Source organism: Vombatus ursinus, unplaced genomic scaffold (genome assembly GCF_900497805.2).
Source record: "Vombatus ursinus unplaced genomic scaffold, bare-nosed wombat genome assembly UNPS02014810.1, whole genome shotgun sequence".
Lineage (NCBI taxonomy): Eukaryota > Metazoa > Chordata > Mammalia > Diprotodontia > Vombatidae > Vombatus > Vombatus ursinus.
The window spans coordinates 3,451,386-3,472,517 of NW_020954588.1; the positions used below are offsets into that span (position 1 = coordinate 3,451,386).

The 21,132-nt window shown below is 36.4% G+C and overlaps 1 protein-coding gene across 12 annotated transcripts in view; it reads left to right on the plus strand.

Moving 5' to 3' along the window:
* Nucleotides 1-21,132, plus strand: part of MFF (mitochondrial fission factor) — a 41,731-nt gene that overhangs the window by 7,685 nt on the left and 12,914 nt on the right. For 3 of the 12 annotated variants that reach the window (XM_027875909.1, XM_027875913.1, XM_027875910.1), the window contains 7 exons: nt 559-628; nt 742-921; nt 1,906-2,123; nt 9,254-9,426; nt 9,639-9,674; nt 12,036-12,127; nt 19,591-19,749. In XM_027875909.1, coding sequence (XP_027731710.1) covers nt 884-921; nt 1,906-2,123; nt 9,254-9,426; nt 9,639-9,674; nt 12,036-12,127; nt 19,591-19,749 — 716 coding nt within the window. In that variant the 5' untranslated portion in view covers nt 559-628; nt 742-883. Of the gene's footprint in view, nt 1-558; nt 642-741; nt 922-1,905; nt 2,124-9,253; nt 9,427-9,638; nt 9,675-12,035; nt 12,128-19,590; nt 19,750-21,132 lie in introns of all 12 variants that reach the window. The other 9 variants (XM_027875917.1, XM_027875919.1, XM_027875916.1 and 6 more) reach the window with 6 other exon arrangements.

A 21,132-nucleotide genomic window follows, 5' to 3' on the forward strand; every position in this document is an offset into this window, starting at 1 on the left:
AAGATTGACGAGAAAGCAAGCCACTGGCCTTGACAATGAAGACTTAAGCATTAATAACCAACCTCTGAAAGTGTAATTTCAGTAGAGTGCTGGAGCTAGAGAACACAGAGTGAGTTAGTGGAGGCAGGAGGCAGTGAGGATAGGCCACTCTGTAAGAGTTAGGCAATGAAACCCATGAAAAATAGGTTGCTTGAGGAGGGGAACAGGGTCTGGGGAAGGTTTTTTAAGGCTGAGTGAGACCCAGTGGGAAAGAAGCACTGCAGGATTGGGAGTGGAGGAAGATTGGGAGACAAGCTTCAGGAGAACACGGCAGAAAGTGGCTGAAGTCCACTTCAAGTGGGGGCTTCATCCGAAAAAGGAGGAGAGCTCCCTCCTACTCGGGCTTGAACAAAGAAGGAGGGGCTGCCTGAAGATATAGAGTAGAACTGGGGAGAGCCTATCAAGTAGGAGGCAGGGCTGGCTGGGAGGGTCCCAGGGGGCTTGAGAAACAGCTAGATTGACAGTACGATATATAAAAGGTGTAATTTTTTTTTTCTCTTTCTCCTCTTTGCAAAACAGTAAACTTGCTTAAAATTGTCTTAATGATCTCTGAGATGTGCAACTAAAAGTTTGGAAATAAATCCCTCAGGTAAAGCTTCAGGGTATGTTTGAGTCTAAATAAGACTTTATGTTTGTTTTAACTCCTGGATTGCTTGTGGAAATGAATTGCTAAAATGCTGATTTCTTCTTTCTGTTTTACAGCTGGGAAAGCGCAGTGTCCGTTCTCTTATGTACAGCTTCAAAAAAAAAATCAGATCTGTAGGGGAATTGTGCAAAGTAAAACTGAGCTACAGGGTAGCAGTGTTTGAATAGTCCTTGTAAAGGTGCCCATACAATTGCCAAAATGAGTAAGAGAACAAGCAGTGACTCCCCTCTAGGAAGGTTAGTGGAGTTCTGTGAAGTTAAGCCGACATGGTAAGGGTGAAGATGTACTGGCTTTAAAGCTGTCTGACTGCGTGTGGCTGCTGCTGTCTCTGTACCCTGATAGTGGCATTGTTTATTTGTCCCCCGCAATTGCCCCATTCCGGTTGCATTTCTCTATGAGCATGGATATCTTGCTAATTTAGGATGAACTCAAAGCATTTTGCTCTGCCTTTATTCCAGAAGGCGTGTCATGTACTTTTTACTACACGTAATATGTAACGTAAATTTAAAAACCCACAACCCCTCAAAAGAGTTTGAATTTGGAAGATTTCCTTGATCACAAACTCTCTACATGAAGGTATACCATACTATGTACCTTAATTAACATCAAAAGTTACTTATTCAGCAGACCCAGTTTGAACTTGCATTTCATGATTTTTAGGGGTCAAGCTTTTTTAACCTTCCTTTTTAGTAAACTTGAATAACCATGCTTTCCTTCTTTTATAATTGTGAGCTTCATCATTCCACTGATTAAAAAACAAAAGTGAGAATACTTTGAAGAAGGGTGTTGTGCATGCCTGAGAGCAGTTTTCCAGTTTAATCTTTTAAAAAGCCTAGCAGTTTCTCCTACCTCTGTGGGGAGACTGATTCTGGGGTGGGGGGAAGGAAGGAGGAGTTTCATATTTTGTTGTACATTTTTGAAATAGCGTGTTTTTTGTTAATGCAGTGAAAGCACTGGGGGAAGGGACATTTCTGTAATGTTCATATTGTTCTTTTTTCCACATTAGGGCCCAAACTGGAGGTTTTCACTAATAACAAGTCAAGTGACTTTTTATTAGGAAAACATTTTTTGTGACTTTAATATTGTACATGTTCACATTATTAAAATATCCTTTTAGGAATCCTCTTTTTTGTGCTCTTTGTATCTACTAACTGCACTCAGAAGAGGGGGACGTGGCTTATCACTAATTCCTGGCTTTAAAAAAAGTGTTCTTTTTCTAGGATGAGTGGGGCAGCATTTCCTTCTCCCACAGCTGATATGGCAGAAATAAATCGTATTCAGTATGAGATGGAATACACTGAAGGCATCAGCCAGCGGATGAGGGTGCCAGAAAAGTTAAAAGTCGCTCCCCCACCTCCTGATTTGGAGCCAGCATTCCAGGAAGGAGTCCCAAATGCTAGTGTCACAATGCAGGTTCCAGAGAGGATTGTAATAGCAGGTATGTTTGTGTTTTCCTGTGAAATTCACTAATGGGACCCTCTTCTTTTCCATGCACCCCTGCAGGAGGCATTTTATAAGATTTTTGATTTTTGAGAAAATACTTTTTAGGGAGAAGTCTTAGAAATTCTTCTTTTGCGTAAAAATTTGTGCTCCTAGTGGCTTGATCATTCAGTAGTATTTTACAGGAAACATTATGTTGTCTCAGATTTAGAGTGAATTAAAGATGGTAGGCATCGGGGCAGCTAGTGGCTCAGTGGATAGAGCACTGGCCCTGGAAGCAGGAGGACCTGAGTTCAAATCCGGTCTTAGACCAGAGTCTTGATGCTAGCTGTGTGACCCTGGGCAAGTCACTTAACCCCAATTGCCTCGCAAAAAAAAAAAAAAAAAATGGTAGGCACCCTAAAGATTCTTGGACCTTGCTGTCTACTCTATAGCTGTACTCTCTTGTGTATGCTAGCTCCTTTCCTTCAATTATAGTTTGAGCTTGAAAGCAAGGGACTGTCTTAATTTGTTACTTTTGCTCGTTCTTTTTTGATTCAGAGATCATTCTCCTTCACAGAAAACACAGAAGCAGAAATAATGTGAAGCAGCTCTGCCTTCTTTATTTCTTTTTTCAGCAACCATTGTCCCATCCAACTCTGTTGCTTCTTTCATCCTCTTCTACTTAACCACTTTTGTAAAAATCCCTTTTAGCTTTCTTCTCCAATATCAGCTTATCCTGAGCTTCAACGCCCCTGACACTTATTATGGGACTGCTTTACTTGCATTTGCATCTGTTTCTTATTTTATGTCTTTTAAAGATGCAAGTTGGATATCTTTTAGACAGCTTTCTCCTCCTCAGAATGTCGATCTCTAGAGTGCCTCATTATTCCTGAGAGGTCTGAAAGAGCAGTTTTAGTCCAGGACACCCTGAAATCCATCCTTCCCAAATCTACAAGAGGTGACAGATTGTTTCTGGTTTTCCTCTACTTTTTCTGTCACAAATTCTATAATGGAGTCACTTCCCTCCCAAGGTTCCAGCTGTCTTCAAACCAGCAACCAGTACCTTCTTGTGAGTGAGAATTCCATCCAGAAGAGAATTTTTGCCCTGTAGTTCAAGAATGTGTTATCCAGTTGGCTTTTGTCAAAGAGAGCTTCAACCAACATCCAGATACATGAACTGTCCCGTCATTCCTGTAGTGAGAGTTTGTATTAGACTTGTGGTCTGTCTCCCCAGTTCCTAATCTATTTACTATTTCTAGGTGGTCTATAGTATACTCAAATTAGCATATTGCTTCTGTTTTTGTTTCATTGACCTTGACACAAATATTTCCTAATATATTGCTGGTTTTTGGATTTCTTCACATGATTTTATCTTATACTATCTTGCCCTCACTGCCTTTCTACTCATCCTCTTTCTTTTGAATAACATATACAGAACCTTCTTTCCAGAGCCATAATTCAGTCATAGGTCTTATCCCACCAAATCTCAGTTATATTTATGAGATCAGATTTTCCTCCTTGTTATTACTATTTGATCTTGTTTGTTGCTAATACTTTGTCTATTTGTGTACAGACTTCTGAGGCCATAGATTTTATTACCAGTTCCTTTCTTAGATTTTTGTCTATTGTGAACTTCTGGGCATCTCTACTCCTTGTGTTCCTACATTGTAACCACCCTCTGTGATATCTAGCTTGGTGAACATACCTAAGCAATTATCTTCCTTTTATATTTCAAGTTAAAATAGCTTTTTAAATTAGATTTGCAAGACCCCAAGCAAGTATATTCTTTAATTAAAAAACAAAAAATTTTCTTGGTGCTTTTTTTAAAACAGCGCATCCATTTTCAGATGTTTCTCTTATGTACACAGCAGGCCATTGTAACAGCAGTGTTAAAAGAGGGCATCTAAGTGGTGTAGTGGATAGAGCACCGGCCCTGGAGTCAGGAGGACCTGAGTTCAAATCCAGCCTCAGACACTTGACACTTACTAGATGTGTGACCCTGGGCAAGTCACTTAACCCCGTAGCCTAGCAAAAAAAAAAACAAAACAAAAACAAAACAGAACAAAAAATGAAAGAAAAAAGCATTTCTTCAAAACAAACACATATTAAAATGTATAAATTAAAATAATAACAAAATTAAATAAAAACACATCAACCATGTCTGACAATATATACAATATTCCATTCCCATTGTTCCCCATCTCCACAAATAGGTTTATTTTCTCAAATTGAATGTTAGATCGGAAGGTTCTGGAGGGGTAAAGTGACTTCCTCAAAGTGAAAAACTGGTTAGTGAAAATTTAAAATTACCAGAGAAATTTTTGAAGAGCTTGTTGTTTCCATCAAAAAATCTATACTGGTATTGTGCTAGGTAAACACACATGAAAAGATATAGACCTTGGCTAAAGGCATTTGCAATATGACAGGGGAAGAATAAAAGCTTTAGAGCAGGGTTTATCCCTTTTTGTGCATATTTGCCTAGAGCTTTGTCCCAGGGCAGAACCTTTAGAGGGTACCAATAATGGGTCTTCAGGCCATGTTGTTTTCTGAGTCTAAGATTAGTTGCTCCTTAGCATTCAATTTCTTTTTTATTCTTTCAGTTTACATTATTGTAGTCACTATGTATATTGCCTTCCTGATTCTACTTCAGTTCATATGTCTTTCCATGCTTTTCTGAATTCTTCGTATTTATTCTGTCTTACAGTACAGTAATATTTTTTTATGTCCACCTATCTTGTTCTCCAATTGATTGACATTTATTTAGTTTCCAGTTCTCAGATACCACAGAAAATACTACTGTGAATGTTTTGGTGTGTATGAGACCCTAATTCAATTTTTAAAAAAATGAGTTTTTATTGATTTCTTCTGTTTCTTCCATTATCATAGTTATCCAAGTATCCCTCTCCTTCCCCCTCCAAGAGAGTCATCTTACATGACAAATGGCATTTTTTAGAGGAGATTAAAAAAAAGTAAGCAAAGCATAACTGATCAATTCAGAGTCCAAAAATGTGCTCCCATTTCTGTGAAGGGATAGATTGGGGCTGCCTTCTTACCTCTTTTCATTTGAGTCCTGCTTCATCTTTATAATTATGTCACATTTGCTTTTGATTTTTTTGGTATGTAGTTCTTTCCATTTACATTAATCACTGTATATATTTTCTTGGCTCAGCTCACTTCACTCTGCATCAGTTGATACAGATCCTAGGTTTCTCTGTATTCATCACAAACTCCATTTCTTAAAGCACAACAGTATTCCATTTCATTCCATTCATGTGCCACACAGTTTGTTTAGCCTTTCCCCAATTGATGGGCATCTCTTTGGTTCTTATTAAGTGCCTTCCATGTGCTAGGCATTGTGCTAAACACTGGTGCTACTATAAATATTTTGGTGTATATGGAGACTTTCTTATCATCAATGACTTCCTTGGAATATGTGTCTAGTAATAGATATCTGCCTGTCAGGTGTATCTGTTAACCTGTTAATCCTGTACTTTAAATTGCAATCTAAAAATCTAATTGCAGTTTTCTTAGTCAACTATTTCCTTACCAAATCAATCTTCCTCTTCTGAAAGCCTTGCCTTAATGCAGAGCACTGATAGAAAAAAAAAATCAGTGATACTCCCTTAAAGTCTTTATTTTCTTGCCCCAGATTTTGTAATCTCTTGAGGTTGTTTTTGGGTTCTTCTTTGCATTCAGTTTGTTCCCGCGGGAATCCCCAGAAGTGGCTAGTAGTCATCCCATTTGCTGTGTTAGTCATTTCTCTGTCACTTCATGCCTGTTTCTCTGTGGTTGTTATCAAGGGGACAAGTGGGGTAGTGACAAGAGTGCAGATCCAAGTCTGTCTTGACCTCATTACTACCTGTGAGACCTTCAGAAAGTCACTTTCCCCCCTCCCCCTGCTGCTGGCCTTAGTTTATTCATCTCTAAAATTAGAGGGTTGGACTGGATGGCCTCAGCATCCTCCAGACTTCATTGGATATTTTCTTCCCTCCTGGTATCTGCATCTCCCTGACTTGAAAGTGAAGTAAAAGAGCCTTATTGTGTCTGTTTCTTAACTCCACGGTTCAGTGGTGGTTCTTTCCTTTCTCTTTTGTGTTCTTTCCAGCCTCCTGACACAAGTCAGGGTTCCCCAGTTCCTGCTCAGATTCTTTTAATTTTCATACTGAAATTCTGCTTCCATTTTTTTAAAAAGGGATGCATAGATTCTCCCCAGTAACCTGTAGAACAGAGAACGGTTTCTCCTGCTCCTTTTCTTCCTCCTCCAGGAGACCATTAGAAAGCTCACTCAGAGGGATCCTCAGGCCTTGGCTCTCTTGCTAGTAGTTTGCCAAGACAAATGTTGGAAAAAGGCTGTCACTCTCTCCTCTTGCTTTGTATCTTAAGACCCACAAAAATCTAGTGGAAAGGATGCTGACTTATAGAACAAGGGGGTTGGACTAGGTGCCATCTGAGATTCCTTTCAACTCTAGATCTGTGATTCTATAATCCTTCCCTTTTTCTCCTTAACTGCTTACCATCTCAGGTACTTGTTTCCTCAGTTTACCTTAAGCCATTCTCTTCTTCCTCGAGTTTTTCTCACGCAGCTTCAGTTCACTTCAGTTCACTTCTTCCTTAGAGGGCCTTGCTCAAATCTTCCCAAGTTTCTCCTCTTCAAATCAAAACTATGCCCTTTTTCAGTTCTAGACCCTTTGCTTCTTTTCTGTGCCACCAGTGCCTAATAAAGTAAGTGCCTTGTGCAGGGTAAGTGAGTAGGGACTTGAGCCCTGGAGTCAGGGGTTCAAATTTTCTCTCGATTGATTTCCTACCTGTGTTACCTTAAGCAAGTTCCGTAACCTCTCTGAACCTGGGTTGGCTAACCTGTAAAATGAGAGGACTGGAATCGATTGTTTCTTTGGTCCCTTCTAGCTCTCCACCTAATATCTGAGCCTGCTTCTCATCCTGGAAGTAAATAATAGCGAGCAGCTAATAATAGTTAGTATTTGGATAGTACTTTAAGGTTTGCAAGGTGCCTCACATGTAAGTTATTTGATCCTCATAACAGCCATGGGAGGTAGATGCCAGTATCTCCATTTTATAGATCAGGAAACTGAGGCAGACAGAGGTTAATTGGTTTACCCTGGGTCACTCAGCTGGTGAATGTCTGACTCCAGATCCATCGCTGTATCTATTGTACTCCATAGCTGCCTCTGTGCCGGCAGTACATGTGGTTTCACTGCATTCTAAGAATAATTACTCTCCTTTATATATGAAGAATGTTGTACTGAATCAGCATGAGTAGGCCAGACCATGCACCTCTCCTTGTATTGATGGTGAGTCAGTTACATGTTAAAACAATTTTTTAACATTTGGTGTTTTGTGTTCCAAATTCTATCCCTCCGTTCTCCCTGAGAGGGTGAACAAGGTGATACATGTGCAATCATATAAAACATTTTCATATTAGTCATTTTGTGCAAGAAGACTTAAAAATGAATAAAAGAATGTGAAAATAACATGCTTCAGTCTGTATTCAGATAATATCAGTTCTTTCTCTGGAGGCAGATAGTATGATTCATCGTTAGTCCTTTGGGATTGTCTTGGATCATTGTATTGCTAGGAATAGCTAAGTCATTCGTGGTTCTTCATCAAACAGTATTGTTGTTACTGTGTACGATATTCACCTGGTTCTGCTCACTTCAGTTTGCATCAGTTCTTGTAAGTCTTTCAAGAATTTTCTGAAATCCCGCTTGTCATTTCTTATAGTACGGTAATATTCCATCATAATTATATACCATAGCTTATTTAGCCATTCCCCAGTTGATGGGCATCCTCTCGATTTCCAATTCTTGGCCACCACAAAAAGAGCTGCTGTAAATATTTTGTACAAACAGAGCCTTTTCCTTTTTTCTTTTTAATGTCTTTGGGATATAGACCTAGCAGTAGTATTGCTGGATCAAAGGTTATTCACAGTTTTATAGCCCTTTGTGCATAGTTCTAAATATTGGTAGCAAACATATTAAAAAAAGGAAATTCTTGAGCCTGCCCACAAGAGTATAACACCAAAGAGCTTGGCATCAGTAATAAATACTATTCAGCTATGTACTATGTTCACTTCCTTTATTTGAAATCATGCAACAGGAGAGCTGGTAGTAATAAAAGCAACATGATAGGGAGATGCACTTGACAAGTACAGGTTAATTGCATTAAACATATTAATTTATTTAAATTTTAAAATATTTAATGTATTCAAATTATTAATAATTTAATAAGAAACTATACGCACACACACCTATATTCATCTTTTCTGTTGGACTTCCCAGCTAAGCATGAGAATTGATCATCTTTTAAAAACAAGTATTATATGTTTTGTTGCATATAGGGTTAGCATAATGGTTCTGAATTAGAACTTTTATTTGCTCATTTCTTAAATTTTTCTTATATTAGAATATAAATTTTTTCTATTCCATTAAATCTGACTTTTATTAATATTTATTCATTTTAAATTTATTGATTTTTATTAGTAAAATAAATTTGCATATGATTCTATTAAGATTACTGATTTTAATGATCAGTTGATTATAATTTTAAAATCCAATTATGATTGCTGTAGAATTTTAAGTAAAACCATTAAGAAAAACCTAGATCACGGTGACATCTGCATTGTTACTTAGGAGTCAAAGTAACAAACTGTAAAGGACTAAATCGATTTTGTTTAGAAGACAAGGATACTACTGGTTTTTGTATTTTGTATTCAGAACACATAGAGAGACTAGTCAAGAGTCAGTAAACATATATTAAGCACCTAATATGTGCTTAAGGGGGAAAAAAAGACAGTCCCTGCCCTCAAAGAGCTTCCAGTATAATAAGGGAAGGCCAGACAGAAAAGGAAGTTGAAAAGCTGGGGAAGAGAGAGGGGGAGCATTCCTTACAGGAAGTAGGAGCAAGGCTGGTTAAGTTCCTGAGCAGTGCAACCAGGTGAGAAATGAGGAGGTGACTGAGCTGGGCTTTCTCCATAAATGGAGGCTCAGAGTTAAGGCCTTACCCTCCAATCAGAGAGGCCAAGGAGAGTGATGGTGCAGAGTGAGGAGGTTAATGAGATTTTGTAAGATGATGAGATTTTCCAACTAGTATGTTTTAGTGAAAAGATTATTTTACAACATGTTCTTCCAGGTAATAATGAAGACATTTCATTTTCAAGACCAGCAGACCTTGACCTTATCCAATCAACACCCTTCAAACCCTTGGCATTAAAAACACCTCCCCGTGTTCTCACACTAAGTGAGAGACCGCTTGATTTTCTGGACTTGGAAAGGCCCATCCCTCCAACCCCTCAGAATGAAGATGTAAGTAGTTTTTTCTCAAAATTCAGACTTCTTGTAACAAAACAAAAAGGGTATTGGGTTGGGGATGTGGTTAAGAAACAATGATTCAAATCAGACTATCATCCTCATGACCTTTAGTCACTACACAGAACATTATACTGTACTCTGACATAGATGCAAACCTATAGAGCATAATACTGATGCTTCTTAAATCTAAACACTTTACCTTTCAGGAAAAGTCACATTCGGAGGAAGAACCCAGCCGTCAGGTGGGTTAAAATGTGAGGACTTTGAGAATCAAGAGTTATAAAATAGTGGTGGTAGGCTATTATGACATTTCATTGTTGTGTCCAACAGCAAAGGTGAGGTAGGGGAATGGGAGGCAAGGGGGAAGCCAGTAATCATCTTTTAGATGAGAAAAAATAATTTAGTAACATAATTTCCCTGTAATGAGGTTGGTGGTGGTGGTGGTGGTGGTGGTGGTGGTGGTTGTGGTTGTGAAAGCACCATTGGGATCAGTTTTCTGCTTTCAAAAGTAGGTGTAATAGATAAGGTTGAAATAGTATAGAGCAAACCATTTAATTCATCCTCTTGACATCATCCTCTTCCAAGGAGATATTTTGTACCTGTGGACAAAATAGCCTAATATGGACCAGTGCAGGAATTAGAAATCTCAGTTCAACTTTTGGCTTTGCCAGTGAGTTGCTTGCTTTACAATAGACTTTCTGCCTCTAGTGAACTCCCCTCCCCTTTGATGTTCCCCATAGTTTCTGCTTTCTCAGCATGGCCTTTACACTTCAAGCACATATGGTGATTGGAAGGAACAAGCATGATCAGCACGCAGATGTCATGAAAGATGTAGATAGTCACACTTTTAGCAGTGGTTCTGCTGGTTACTTCTGTTTCTACCTACATTTATCATACATTGGATTCCACATTATTTTGGTGTACGCATTAGCATTTTATTTCCCCCTTAAACTTTTAAAGATCCTAGTAAAGTGCCTAGTAGCAAATAGCTTTTACCAGTGATGGCTTTTGTGTCTTAAATTTTATTGGAAAGTAATAGGAGCTGCTTATATGATTAGAAGTTATGGAAGACTACCAGAATGCCTGTGGAACTATTCATTTGTGAAAAAAATACATCGCAAGTTGACCTTATGATCAATCATAGATGGTAAAGATGGCAAATTTAATATGAAATATACTCAAGTGCAGATTTGATTTCTAAAATTTTTCCTACACTAGTGAAAACAGCAGTAGACTTGGGATTTTACTGTCTTGTCTGGCCATATTAAAATCACATGTGTCTTTAGCTTAGCTGACATTCCCTACCCATCCTGCTTAAACCCACATTTCTCCTGTTTCCATTAGATTTAAGAAAATTTATTTGAAAAATCCCTTAGGGATAGCAATTCTTTTAAAGGAGCCCTGTAGCAATTAGGACTAACAAGGACCTTCAATGTCAAACTAACTCAGTACCATGCAAACTGGGAAAATATAAAGAGAGTTTAATATTCCTGAATTTGTCTGTTTCATGAGTCCTTAAGACATGTAAGGTAAGTGACTAAGTCTGATATGTAGTGAAAAAAATTTTTTAATCATTTTATATTTAGCTCAGATTTGGGGTCTTTGTCTCCACATTCCCTGGTATTTTGCTAAATCAAAAATTTTTTCTTATCTTTGACCAAATTAAAACCTGATGTGTTAAAAGCAAAATTGTCATTTCAGAAAAATAATTATTCTACCTAGACCAGATGTTTAGCCTAAAAAGAAACTAGGAGAGAATGTTTGACTAATCTAACACCACAAAAGTTTTATTTAATACTGTATTTAATACAGTTGTACTTAATACAATATTTATTTAATATTTGTCTCCTACTTTGAAATTAACTGTCCTTGACACCCTAGCTCCCAGGTTTTTTCTTTTGCTTAAATGTCCATTAATGTTAATTGTGACAACTCTGAAAAGATAATTGTTCATTTCAAGTCCTTTTAGGTGACTCGCTTCATTGACATTTTGATGGAGTAAGCTAAATTTGAAGTTTTAAAGACCAATTTTTGTTACCTTTATTTCTCCCAACAATTAAAATAGATGTCTTAATTACATCTGTTCCAACTGGGGACTTCATTAATTTCCTGGATAAACACTAGGAAACAGAGACCTATTTGGAGTTCAGTTTCCAAAACTATACTGAGACTTAGCCAACTTTTAATTTCTGCCTTTGTCTTCAAAATAAAACCATTTATTCATAATCCCAGTGTACACATGACTTCCTGAAAAGTTCCTGTTAAATGAATTTACACGAATGGAACAATTTCAGTTATATTGTGTAAGATGGCCTTTTGAAGTAAATGTGCGATGGATCTTTCTGTAAAGTGAATGATCTCCCCCTCATCTTTGGCTTTGTAAGTTTAGATTTTTGTATCTTCTTACTCATCATTATTTGTTGCTTTGCAAACACCTTGAGTTGTCTTTCTTTGATTATAATCTTTTCTAAATAATTAGGTGCTTTCTGGAATTAGGCTAAGAGGTTTTTATTTTGAGAAACAACAAAATTATGGTATACTCACCAAAAATATGTTTTTCTCCCTCAATCCTCCCCTTTACCCCTTCTCTTTTTGTTCTTTAGCAAGTCCGTACAGCTGGCAGGCTGAAAAGGGAGAGGTCTATGAGTGAAAATGCTGTACGACAAAATGGACAATTGGTCAGAAATGATTCCATGTGAGTAGCACCCCATCCCCAAACACCTCAACCCGTTCAAGCTGCTGCCCCACAATGACAGCTGTCTCTCCATTCTCTCCCATTTACCTTTCTTCAACACTTGTTTCTAATAGCGACCCACAGTGTGAGGTTAGTTCTGGTTTCAGCCTTTACTTTGTGTAGCCAAATGTTAGTTGAAAGCATTTTCAGTAATATCATCCTGTTGATATTTTATGTATATTGTAATATCTTTATTTCTGTTTGTGTGTGATTTGCTCATTTGGGGGTCACCTGCAAAGTATAACTTAAACTGATGAGCCTTTTTAATTCATTTAACTAGTTCTGAGAGATTTTTATCCAGCACATTGTGTTTTTAAAAGCTAAAAAGTGGTGAAGCTCAGCAAAGAATTTCCCTAGTTTCAAATTTAATGTGTATGCGATCTCTTTAAGGGTTTTGAGTCTAAATGAGCTGTGGTAAGCAAAACCAGATTGGAAAGTAAATATCTTTACCCACACAATGTAATTAACACTATCTGTCTTACATGTGGTTCCTTAGGGCTTGAGGACACATGCAGTTACAAAAAAATAGAATCATAATCTTTAAATAATTTTAATTTTGTTTTTGTTTTTTTCCATTTTGCTTTCTGATTTGGTGAGATCACAACCTGATTTCTTTTCTCTATTTTTAGATATCTTAAAGTAGAAATTCACTCAATAGAATTTTTATGAAATAAAAAACCTTTTACACCTTTAAAAATAATTAAATACCAAGGTTTTTAAGGATTCTTTTTGTTTTTTTATAGGATTGGTGTTTTGGGAGGAAATAATTACCATTTCTTCCTCACTTATTTTTTAAATTAAAAAAATTATTATCTGCAAAAGATGTTCCTTGTTAGTACTGTGGCAGATACAGCTCCCATGGTAAAGTTTTCCATTTCATTAAGAAGATGGCATCTAACTACTCAAGAATTGTACAAGGCAAAAGGTGGTTGAGTGCCAGTGTGTGGTGTACAAGCCAGTCTAAGAATGCAGAGAAGTAGGGTAGGGTGGACTTTATATAGGAAAGGAGTCTTCAGCAGTAATATGGCTTGGTTGTTTTTAATATATTTTTACCTCACATTAGACAGAATTCTCATGGGCAAGTTACCTGAAGTTTCAATTAAATTTTGAAGCCAAATGTTCATTTGCTTTGATGAAATTGTGTCCTTTTGTTTAAGGAAAGGCAGGGAAGCAACCATCAACATTTCTTTGCTAAATTTACTCCCTTTAATGTGTGTGGTCTTTTTATCCTTTGGGAAAGACTAAATGGAAAAGAAGAGATGATTTATCCACCATCATTTATAAATAGAGGTTATAGCAGATCAGGCAAGATACAGAAAGGTTTTCTATGTAGACCAAAGGATTTACACAAGCCATATTCAAGGATTCCAAATACTTTACGAAAATATGAGAATAGCTATGCAATTTGGCAGTCTGGTTAATATAATTAATTTTTATGCCCTACAAAAATAGCTGAACCAAGGACCTGAGTTACTACTTTTTCAAAAACTTCACAAAAGGGTACAAAGAATTTTTAGTAAACTCTGTAACATAACGTAAGCCATATTTTTTATAAACCCTTTATTGCTTGACACTTTTCATTGCAGACCAAAAAAAGCAAACAGTTGCAAAACTTATCTATTTCAATCATTTAAATTTCATCATACATAGCTAAATAATTGTTTGGAGAAAAAAAAAAAGGAAAGGAATAACTGCATATTGTGGACCATTCTGTTTAAAGTGTGGTTGAGGTGATGAGTCATTTGTTTTCTCCCAGATCTTAATATTATTATTACATAGTATAGTTCTCATAGTAGACAAACGATTAACGCTGTTATGTCTTTTCATTGTTTTAGTTGTCTTTAATAGCCTATTGTCTCTTAGAACAGTTAACTTGATATTATTTTTGTTCCCTTGTATTTTAATTTTTTATTTTTGTAGTCTTAAAACTCTATATATTAAAACAAATAAGACTTCAAATCACAGTTACACATTTTCAAACTTAGAAGTTTTCAGCTTTGTCTTTTTAACAGCAAAGTATTTTTATTAACCCCAATATTTTCTTATGCTAATGGCAATAGAACTTGCAGTTTCTTTCCTGGTATCATTCCTAATGTATTTTGAATATGATGACATTTTTAATCTTACGCTTAGCATAAATATATCATTTAAAATTGTTTTCATTACAGTTTATCACAACTTCATGGTATTACATAAATGTTAGAATAAATGTTTGCATGTAAATAAATACTCACTGGCATTTTGTGTGATAAGTACTATATGTGTGCAGTGTTAATAATATGATGAGGTAGGAACAGGGACAGGATAAAACTCATTTGCCTCTTCCAAATTATTAAACTCTTAATATCTTATGTAACTTTGGTTTTTCCTCACAAAATGAAAATATACATAGTTGTGTCTTTATCTTTTGTCTCCATTTATATTATTCTCCCCCTCTCGTCCATCCCCTTGGCATCATTAAGAATGGGAGTAGAATGAGCAGGATGGCTGACACTTCTTTCAAGGCCAAATTCTTATGTTACTTTTAAGAGACAATAGGAAGTACATCAACATAAATGTGGATTCTGAACCAGGGGTATTGATTTTTAGTTTTTTTGGTGTGTTACAAAGATGAATATGTAAAAGAAGCATAATTATTATTTAAGGTGGCTCAGATCAGATTCTGCCCCAAGAAATAAAATTTCAAGGTTCCAGTCATCGCTTTCAGCCCTGGAATACATGTAAGATTTTATCTGATCTGCTCTTTGCAAGTAGGAAATGTTTTAATTCTATAGGTTTGTAATACTAATTTGTTTTACAAAATAATCAGCACATAATGCCTTAATTCTCTTACTGCTTGGCTCTGGAATACAATTCCTCCATTAAGGGTTTCTCAAACTATGTCACCAGACCATTTGAAAGATGTGTGTGTATACAAACACACACATGCATACGTACGTACATACATACATATATACACATATGTACAAATATATGTGTGTATACACATATATATTCAAAAAGAAGGAAAATGGGATGATTTAAACATTATTTCCTTGATATATTTCATACTGGCACATGAGTTCCGAACTAAAATTAACCCAGAGCAGTGATTCTTGGTTTTATTGGAGTTACAGCCTCGTTAAAGTACTATTTGGCAAATCTTTTAACATCTGACTGAACCAAAACTAAGATTTGTTTTGGAATTTTTTTTTAATTTCATGATTCTTTGAAAGAATTACACACCCCTATGTGGTTGAGCATCATTGACCTAGAATCTAATGCACAGCACCTGTCATTGCTTGATACCTGAGGACTGAAGAACTGTTGTGTTCTTCAGTGGCTGGAGAAGCAGGTGACAGCATCATGGGTGAGTGAGGGTGGCATTTTCTTTTATTTTGTTTTTTACAAATTGGCCTGCTGGTTTCTTTTAAATGAAGTTCTGAGAATCAATTGTTTTACCCGAGATAGGGCTGAAAAGAGTATTGTGTTATTTACAACTTGAGAATTAACAAGGAAATTTATCATTTATGTGAAAATATGAATATTTTCCCTTTTTTTTTTCTTGAAAAAGGCCAGCATCTCACCAAAGAGGTTTAATTTCACAGTTTGAGAAACACCATTTCCCATAGAAATCCTTGGGGAAAAAGGCAATCAACTTTAGACTAATTTTTTAGTGATGAACATATACATATTGATGCCAAATAAAATCGGATTAATCTAGTTCTGCTCATATCTTCTAACATTATTTAGCTAATACGTGTGTAATAGATTATTATGCAAGGCTGAAGTAGAGAGTACCAATAAAATAACATGATTGACACCATCCTAAATACTTTATAGGCTTTCTAACTGGCAAATTTAAATAAAATTTTTGCCATGGTGGAATGTTGCTAAACATTAGTTTGAAGTTAATGGCGTCTTTCAGTGGTATAGTATGCTCTGCTTTGTTTATAGGGTAACATCTGAGTGATAACGTTTCTACTGCTTCTGTTATGAAATGTTTTGGTTTGGTTTTTTAACCTGTTTTTTAAAGAGTATCTGTTTTGTGGGGGGGGGGGGTAGGGTTGGTTTTTTTTTGGGGGGTAGCAGAAAATGTCTGGAATGCCAACAGAAATTTTTCACTGACCAAGTGTAATTTCACTGATGGCCCTTCTAATTCTGATACCTCATGCACTAATATTTGGTTCACTTTATTTGCCCCTGAATTTCTTTGTTATTTGTGAAATGGAGTCGATTCTTGAAGTTCAAAACTAAAAAATTTTTCTCGAAGGGAATATGTAGGGAAGAATGAATGTTCTTAGGGCAGTGATTTTTTAAGATAAAGATCTTCTTCTCTCAATTCTTCAATTGGCTTCCAAAAAGTAAATGCACTTATGACTAGAACAGTCATGATCTTTTAACTTGCAAAGACCCCTCTTAGCAGTGACACTTGACATGACATGACTTCCTGTTTTTTGGATTTGCAGTTGTTGATTTTCAGTTTATCAGGTACTATAATATACTTGAATGGAAGACAAGACAACTAGACGCTTTCATTTTAAATGAAATTAAAAGTCATACATTTTTGGCAACATGAGCTAGTAAATAGCTGGCCTTGGAGAAAAGAAGGCCTGAACTCCAAATCTGCCTCCAACATACGTGTAGTGGTTGTGGGATCGTGGGCAAGTCACTAAACTTCTCAGTGCTCCAGGCAGCTTTTTAAGATGAGATGTTGGAAAGAAGGTGCTGACCTGCCTTGGTGGAGTGTGTTCCCTTTCCTGATGTATTTATTAATCACAGGTCTAGTCCTTATCCCTGTGGATCTTAAACATTCTCTCTGGTTCCCATTGAGAAATAACAAAATAGCTGAGTATGTTATCGATAATGTGGTAAGAAAAGGTAGCGAGGGTATTCTTACTATCACTGATAAAGATAGTAGCCTTCATCTCTCATCCCTAAATATTGTCTCCCAAGTTTTACTTTTAGAACTTTTTCTCATTTTACTGTATTATAATCCAGGAAACCCTAAATGTTCACAACTTAAATAAACGTTTCTTTATTGACAGTAGTGACACAAGATTTATCTAGCAGGAGATGATTTTCACTTAACTGTTTAGGGACCATTAAATTCTAAAGGACCAAAAACATATATAACATGCTGTCAGGGTCAAAGGTTCAGCTTATCTTCACTTTTTATCATTATGTTCTTGGACATCATGTACACAAAATGATTTAAACTTTTAATACTAAATTAATATTATGTGTATATATGTACACACAGATATAGACATATCTACAAATACAAATATTTCTATTGCTATGTAAATAAGAATTTATGTATCTTACTCAGGGAAGTAACTTAATGTTTAGAAAAGTATTAGGCAAAAAATCATAGCCTTCAGTGCAGACACTGATCATTGTCCCTGGCTGGTGCTACAGAATTGTTTGAGTAACTATTGAATTGTCTAGCTGCTCGACAGACTTTTCAGTGACTTGGAGGGTATGAGATGGATGATTTGTTTCAGATTATGTTTTATTTTCTCCCATTGCCTCCAGGTTCCAGTGGCATTCCTCTACTGTGAACTCACAACCAGGTTGTCCACTGTTAGATCTTCAGGCATTCCCCATTCTACCTAAAAAGAGTAAATTCCAAAACCGTTGTTGGTTGCCTCACAGGGCATTTTGCCTCTGGATCTTCAGCTCTTACCTTTCTCAGTCAGTTTATAGACTGTCACAGAGAGTGAACTCAGTTCTATCCTACAATTCAGGATGGCTTTTGCCATATATCATCTATCATCATGCAAACACGTTCTTAGAATGGGCAAATCGACAGACTGAATCTCAGCACTTGAACAAGTCAGGATTTAGACTCAAGGGAACAGATTTCCAATTCGCAAGACAAAAATTTAGGACAGCTACCAGTAAGGTGATGGTACCCTGACATTTTTTAACTTTGGCCTTGGCTCTAACATAGATTTTCTAAATTGTTGGAGTTTTGAAACACAAATATCAGAATTTAACTTTTAACCCTGACAACATTTGACTCAGTCTCTTCTAGTGTAAATAACTAGGAAAAAATGGTTTCATGCTTAATACAATATTAATACTTTGTAATTAGCATCTGAAATAGTCAAAAATTCTTCAAAGAGTTTCTATAAGTTTGGTATCATGAGACTCCAAAATCTTGTTTTCTCCATAATTACCTGACGCATCTTGGCAACTTCATAAGAAACTCCAGTCACATCCAGAAGTCTCACATAAGCCAAAATAAACAAAACATCTTCATTTTACTTGGCCCATTGCTAAATGGTATCATTGGCCTGGGTCCAGTCATCATTCTTTGACCCCAGCACACAAAGATAGAATTCATCATGTATACTGACCTTGTCACAAAGGCAGAATGTGTAATATTCACTTCTCTTGGGTGTCATAATTCTACTTTTACGTAGTCATGAGTAACTGGCCCAGGCAATGGGGTGCCATATCTGCGTACTGTTCCAGTACCTAATACTGAACTGAACATCTTCCACGACTATTAAGGTTACCAAAAAGCCCTTTCTAATCTTAAGAAGACTTTATTTGGCAGGTAACCAAATAAAATAGATTTGTTCAAATGTGCTCAGCTTTTAGGAAGCTTTGGAGATGGAGCCAAAGAAAGTAAATCTCAGGCTAAATATGAGTAAAAGATTCAGAGTACTCTCACTCAAAAGTAGTAATGGACCATTGTCTCCCTAATTTTAAAAGTGTTCTTTGCCTCCAAAAATTAGGCAGTGCTGCCTTCTTAAAAAAAAAAAGTTCTGATTTCTTTCTCAAATTTGATTGAGTGTGAACAGATGAGTAATCACAATGCTTCTCTACAGTTTTACAGGACTTAGACATTTATTTTTATCTTTTTGTTTTTTAAAAATTGATTTCCCAAAAAATGATTTCCAATTGAGTTAATAGTTTCCTTTCTCTTTAAATGGAAGGTTCATGAATCAACATGTTATTGTATGGACTTGTGATATTCATTCATGTGCTTGAACTTTGACATCTGCATATTAATTCTTTATGAGTATTCTAATTATCATGGAGGTATACAGTTCACTTGCTTAGACATGTGTTTACCTCAGGCTGAATACTGGGTAAACTGAAAATGTCTCTAAGGCAGGGAGACAGCCCCATTAGAACTGATCTCTGCCCTTTTATGCTGTTTCATATTAGTGCAGGTAGATTACTTTTCATATTTTGGTACAAAAACTACCGTTCTTGTTTACCATCTAGTGTTGAAATTTTTTTCTTAAGTGAAATATGTTATCTTATTAACTTTTTTGAGTTGACAGTGTTTTTTATCTGCTGAAAATGGAGGGTGGGAAAAGGGAAAGAAAATGAAGTATAAATGTTTGGGGAAGATATTTAACCAAAGTTTTGTTAAAATCTGACTCCAGTATTTTTCTCTTCATTTGCTGTGCTTGCATAAACAGTGTGACACCATCCCAACAGCAGGCCCGTGTCTGTCCTCCCCATATGTTACCCGAAGATGGATCTAATCTTTACTCTGCTCGGGGCATTTTGTCGTTTATCCAGTCTTCTACTCGTAGGGCTTACCAGCAGGTCTTGGATGTGCTGGATGAAAATCGCAGGTGATTGGCCATCAGTGACTCTTGCAGCTTTACCGCTTTGTTTTTCATTATTATCATTATTATCATTTTTACTATTAATTATTATTGGCTTCTTGTTAGTGGAATGTGGTTTCTTTTGTGTTTTCTTCCTTATAGCCTCTTTCTAACTAGCAGTGGATGAAATAACTTGTTTTGCTTTCTTTTGCTTTCAGTGTTCTTAACTTATTGTCCAAAATTCACATTTCTTGAGGTTGTGTTATCTAATTTTTCCCCTTGGTAAAGTACAATAATTAGCTTCTAACTGCAGAGAGTGAACAGATTTTGTTAAAGGTTTAGTTCACTTATTCTGGATACTTGACATTGGCTATGCTAAGAGATAACTAGTTATTGTTATTCGCACAAATAAGACTGACCTCCCAGGCCCATAGGATTTATTGTGTGAAGGACCTCCGACATGATCTAGTGATAGGTGTAGAGCTTTTATAGGTAAGGAGCTGAGGCCCAGAGAATTGAAGTGGTTTCCCCATTTATATCAGAGCCAGAATTGGAGGCTGGGCACACTCTGGTTGAAGCCACCGTTCTTATTCCTATATCATACTAAACCACATTTGAAGAGGATTTATCCAAATAATAATCCAAAGTAATGTTGGTTAGATTTTGTAATACACTGTCATTTTACATAGGAGAAATTTAGGCTTTTTCTGTCTGATCACAGAGACATGATTTAAAACCTCTGGGACATATACAATAGGCAGATCAGCTTATTTATAAAGCTAGGTGGGGGCAGCTAGGTGGCACAGTGGATAGAGCACCAGCCCTGAAGTCAGGAGAACCTGAGTTCAAATCCAGCTTCAGACCAAACACTTGACACTTACTAGCTGTGTGACCCTGGGCAAGTCACTTAACCCCAATTGCCTTTAAAAAAAAAAAAGAAAGAAAAAAAATGAACAAGAAAATATAAAGCTAGCAGATTTTGATATGGGTAATAAGAAAATATTGACTCCTTTTAAATATTGGATATTAATCACAGCAGATGGCTAAGTTATTCATGTTTACTCCTAATCATGTGAAACACTGTACACTTTTACTGTAGGTAGCAAAATTTTATCTTGTTTTTTTCTTCCCTATCTTACATGAATGGTGCGTTAAGACTATAAATCTAGCACCTCTTTTGACACTGACTGTGCCCACATTTATAGCTCTATTGAGAGTATTTCTTTAAAAGCATGTCAGAATGCCCTTTTCAGTATTATTTTTTTTTTCTTTTTGGTGAGGCAGCCGAGGTTAAGTGACTTGCCCAGAGTCACACATCTAGTAAATGTCAAGTATCTGAGGCCAGATTTGAAACAGATCCGCCTGACTCCAAGGACAGAGCTCTATCTACTGTGCCACCTAGCTGCCCCT